Source organism: Sipha flava, unplaced genomic scaffold (assembly GCF_003268045.1).
Source record: "Sipha flava isolate LNK unplaced genomic scaffold, YSA_version1 169_pilon_pilon, whole genome shotgun sequence".
NCBI classification, from domain to species: Eukaryota; Metazoa; Arthropoda; class Insecta; order Hemiptera; family Aphididae; genus Sipha; species Sipha flava.
The window spans coordinates 837744-843024 of NW_020271881.1; the positions used below are offsets into that span (position 1 = coordinate 837744).

General features: G+C 28.6%; 1 protein-coding gene across 2 annotated transcripts in view; it reads left to right on the plus strand.

The window, feature by feature from the left end:
* Positions 1-300: 300 nt before the first annotated feature.
* The window catches only part of LOC112679844 (serine palmitoyltransferase 1), a 13500-nt gene continuing 8519 nt past the window's right edge, over positions 301-5281 (plus strand). The window contains exon 1 of one of the 2 annotated variants that reach the window (XM_025549774.1): positions 301-465. In XM_025549774.1, coding sequence (XP_025405559.1) covers positions 433-465 — 33 coding nt within the window. In that variant the 5' untranslated portion in view covers positions 301-432. The remainder of the gene's footprint in view (positions 466-5281) is intronic. The other variant, XM_025549775.1, reaches the window with a different exon arrangement.

Genomic DNA, 5281 nt, shown 5'->3' on the forward strand with positions numbered 1-5281 from the left:
TGAACTATTTCCAAGTTTCTTTTTTCCTCACTTATCCTTCGCGTGCCGTTCGAACATTTTATGATCGCTCTTTTGTTCTCACTTTCTCTCTCTCTCTCTCACGCACAACTGTACCCGTCTTATATAAGTACTCTACTTGGGCATTCGTCGATCGTATGTTCGTGAATTGTGCGTGTGTGTTAGTACAAAAAATACATAATTATCGACTCGATTATACAATAACCATCACGGCGACATTTGCATACCGAGTCCTTGACACTCGGTCATTTCCGTTGCGTGAGCGCGTCCCACTGCTTTTTCGTGCCATCGCCAAACCGTCACCGTCACCGGATTCGGCAACCGGCGGCTCGACATTGTTCCACGACCGTCGTAAGAAGCACACATGTATTTTGCCATCATCCGCCGCAACGACTGTCGTTACTTTCCGTCAACATGTATTCGCCGATTAATTTGTTGTTCAGCCAAGTAAGTCAAATAATCGTACACGAATACGTAATAAAAATACGAAGGGAGAATCACGCGAAGGCCGACAAGGGTGACAATCGGAAAACCGGGAAATTTCCCGATTGTTTATATTCTTATCTTTTTCGAGTATACGAAGTATACGCAATTTCCATTTAAATACAGGTTGTTGTTAGCCGTTATAAGTTATATTTTCCGGGCTGAAAAATATCACTAACGCACTCCGGTCATTACGTTTTCTCTAATTTAGTCGATCTGATGCGGAATATTTGTTGCGTAACGGTTTTCGATTGGTGACATCATCGCCACCGTTTCCCGCATAGATGCATAGCCCGGCATTTTCGTTTGCGTAAAAGCACCGCAAAGCCCGAGGGTTGTGAACGACCCTGTTAGACTGCATACGGAAAAAGGGGTCTTTTCATACAGTATGTTCTTTTGCTGTATAGTTCTTTCCCTCTCCATTGCGATCCCACATCATCGGCAAACCGAAAATGATCCGTCTTAATCACACTGTCCATCGCAGCTTTCGTCAGCATCCAATTGATGAAAGGTCGAGCTACATCGTCAATATTATTTTAGTCTACACATTCGCCCTAACGTTGAAGGAATTACTTTCTACCCACTTCTAACACGTGCACACACAAACACAGCAATCATTGGTCCTTACAAAATGTGTATGTTCGTTACTTCACTCCTCCTCCTCCTCCTCCGTTCATACGAAACTTATACAATAGAACCAAATGCTGTTTCGTATAATGCAAATCGATAAACGTACATTGGCGCAACTATCGAATGAATTTATTTTTAAAAATTAATACTTTAATCGATATTCTGTATATAGTACAAAATTAACTCCTGAGTAACTTTTTTGAAACAAATTAAAAAATTTAAAAAAAATAAATAAATAACGTAATTTATTAATTATATTGTACCTATCATAGGCGGACATTTGGTTGAATATTTGGGGGGCTATAATAATTCAATGTAAAATAACCCGCAGGGGCTACGCCTCTACACCCCCTTCTCATACACAAGTAAGACTTATTACTATTAAAAATATAGATAAGTTTAAATTGTATTAAAAAAAATACTAAATGACGTATATTTAAAAATAATTAACATTTTATTTTAATGATAAATATATATATTTGTATCAGCAAAAATATTCAAAATATCATCGCTTTTTATATTTTTCAATACATAATTTTCAATTTATAGTATTAAAAGATCGCTGAACCTTAGCCAAGTTTTTATTTTTTCTTTGCACAGAAACTTCTTTCGTAAGTAGCCGAACTAATTGGTATTGTTTATGCTATTGTAAACAGTTTTTATTATTTCTTATTTTACGATTTTTAAAAAACCAACAGATTATAAAACAACGAATAACATTTCTAACAAAGTTTCGATTTTGGGGGCTAAGCCCCCCCCCCTATTTTTAGTATACTTAAGTGATTGGACAGAAAATAATCTAATATCTAATATTTATGTTCCTAAATTAATTCCTAGTTCCTAAATTGTTATTATTATTATTATTTATTATTAAGGCAAATTCTCTAACATATAAACAGGATAGAAAAATTAATTATTTTTTTTTAACTTGAGTCAAAAAAACTAATACCAACCAAACTTAAAAATACCGAGATCAACACAAATAGTAGTCAAAATGATAGTAATAAGATTAAATATATATAAATTTGCTGAACCCCCCCCCCCCATACAAAGTTCCTGGCTATGCCACTATTAATGCTATTATGGGGTTTTAAAGATTTATTGAGCGCTATGAAATAAAAATATTTATTAGTTGAAATGTGATAATAACAGATCAAGTTGAATGTTCCAGCCTGCACTTGAATACGTTGTCATACAAATTTGTTTTTAAAGATATTGATAAGTGTATTTTGATTAAATTATTAATTGTATGTGTTTACTAAATTTAATTTGATTTCAATTGCCACCAATCATGGCTTCATTTTTTTTATTTCCGTACAATACTTAATTTTATTAATAAAATAATAAAAAATAAAATACAAATTAGTAAATGTTTAATACTCGAAAATTAATGTATAAATAAATGCTTAGCCTGGTGTATTATTATATTTATAATGTACAACCAATTTCGAATTAAGAATTCACCTCGCATAAAATCAATGAAATCGCAACTCAAATAAATTGTAAAAAAAAATTTTTCACCTAAGGTAAATAAATAAATAAAAAGTAGCGATTTTATTGACTTTGTACAAACTTGATGATGAATTGAAAATTCGAAACCGGTCATACTCCAGGCTAATAATTTATTTATTTATATATTATTTTTATTACATTTACAGTAAAACGGTTTTACATAATACCTGGATTTTAACAGTATTATGTGCACTAGTACATTCTACACATATCTATTGAAGTTAACGATAAACAGATTTATCTGGGTACGATATTTAGAAAAAAAGACAAACAAATTATTAAATTCAAAATTGTTGGAATGAAAAAATTCTTAAAGATTCAATAGATTTACTACCACATATTTCAAATGTATTGAGAAAGCCTTTAAGAAAGCCTCTGCATAGTTGTAATACTACCAAATTTGATAAAACATTATAATTATTAAACAATTTGAACTCGGTAATTATAATTGTTTTTTTTTTTTTTTTGTTCTTTTGCATTTCAAACTACTCAGCAATTCGATCTCTCGGTGATTCAAATTTTTTATAATTCCTACCAATTTCGAATTAGTCGAATCTATATATACTGTTATGACAAACGTATTTTTTTGTTTAATTTTCTTATTAGAATATTTGTAACTTCCTTGTAATTTCTAATAATTATTATTTTTAATGGAATTCTTCCCTCAAAATTGAATGAACCTATTTATATTTAGAATAAATATACTAAGTTAAAATCGTTTAATCATTTTGTAGTAAAATATTTTGAATACAATTCTAAAATTAAAATAGAGTAAATAAGAGCCATTTAATTTCAAGCCACTACTAATAACTATTGTTTCTTTAATTTTAAGCAGTAATTAATCAAAACTCTAAACTAAGATTTGCGTTCTGACTTAATAATTTGTATGTAGATAAATTGTATAAATTATAAATATTGTTTGATATTCTAATTATTTATATTTATTTGAAACCAATGATTTTAATCATTAATCAGTTGTATTCGTTTTGGATTAAAAATATTAAAAAATACTAAAACGCTGCGTAACAATTACTTAAAAGTTATCAACACACACATTTTACTTTATAATGAATTTTAAAAACACTAAAATATAATATTAACAATGCCTAACATGTAAATTGGCAACAAAATGCTGAGTAAAACCATATATGTTAATATACATCAAAGCTGGACACTAACTAATTAGAAAGTTAAAGTTAAGTTAGAAAGTTACTTTTTAAGTAACTTTCTGACTTAACTAGTTAAATTTAATGTGTAAAATAGTCTAATCTAGCTCATTAGAAAAAAAACTGACTAGTTATTATTATTTTTTTTTTTTTTCATTCCATAATTCCAAAAGCTATTCCTCAATCATGATATTTTGGCTATATGCTCATATATGCCTATATAAATTATTGGCTCATATATATTATTAATTATTAATATTTATAATAATGCACCCACAGGAACAACGGCTTTTCCGCGTAGTTTATAGAATGTTGATATCTACTAGATATAAATAATATCTATACGGGTGGCTTGACCAATTAGTGAAGACACAATGCCGAATTTTCGTGGTAGTGTTATTGGTTGTTTACGTTTACCCGTTTATCTATATTACTATTTAACTATTATAGTATTCCCTATATTTAAGATTTAATAACTATATTATAATATCACAATATCAGTAATATTTACTGTTGCAATGTGTGATTATTCTAGAATCGCGCACACATGCACCACTTGCACATGTGTCACATATGATGATTTTTTACATTTCGATTCTATAGAAAATCCAGAAACAGATAAACTTCAAAATTTATTTAATGAATACTCAAACTCTTCTCCTAAACTACCATTAACAACATTTTCTGAAGGAATACAGAAATTGTATAGGTACTAAGTATTGCTCACGTCGAGAGACTTTTATGGAATAATTGGCCAGGAGGACAATTATTCGATAAAAGGCGTGGGTCTATGTCTGACGATAACTTTGAAATGTCATTTTTGTTGAAATTTAACAAATATTTTGAATAAAATATACTAGAATACTAGAATATAGTTATATAGATTATATTATGCATTCTTATTTAATATTAATATTTTAAGTTATCATACTATTATATATAGGTATTTTTTATTTTGTTTCATCCTTTATGTTCTAATAACTCATAAGTGATATACCAATAATTAATTGAAATTATTACTTACCTAATTAGAACATTTTGATCAAATTTCTATGTGTTTAATTCAATTTTTCAGTTTTAATCAATAATTTAAGTTAGATAATTTATTATTTATTTTATTATTTACATTTCAATAAAAAGGTTTTTTAATCTATAAAAAAAAAACTAACTTCTAACTTATACTCTAACTTAAATTAGTATTTTTACTAAACTAACTTCTAACTAAGTTAAAAATTTAGACAGTTTCAGAAAATAACTTATATTCTAACTTAGTTAGTTTTAATATTAAAGTAACTTAACTTAAATTAGTTGAAAAAAATTACTAACTTTCCCAGCTTTGATAAACATGTTATTAATTCGTTCCCTGGTTAGATTACTAAAAAAGAATTGTGTATAATACGAGTATAAACAACTATAATAATACTTTGTGTGTGTGTGTGTGTGTGTGTGTGTGTGTGTGTGTGTGTGTGTGT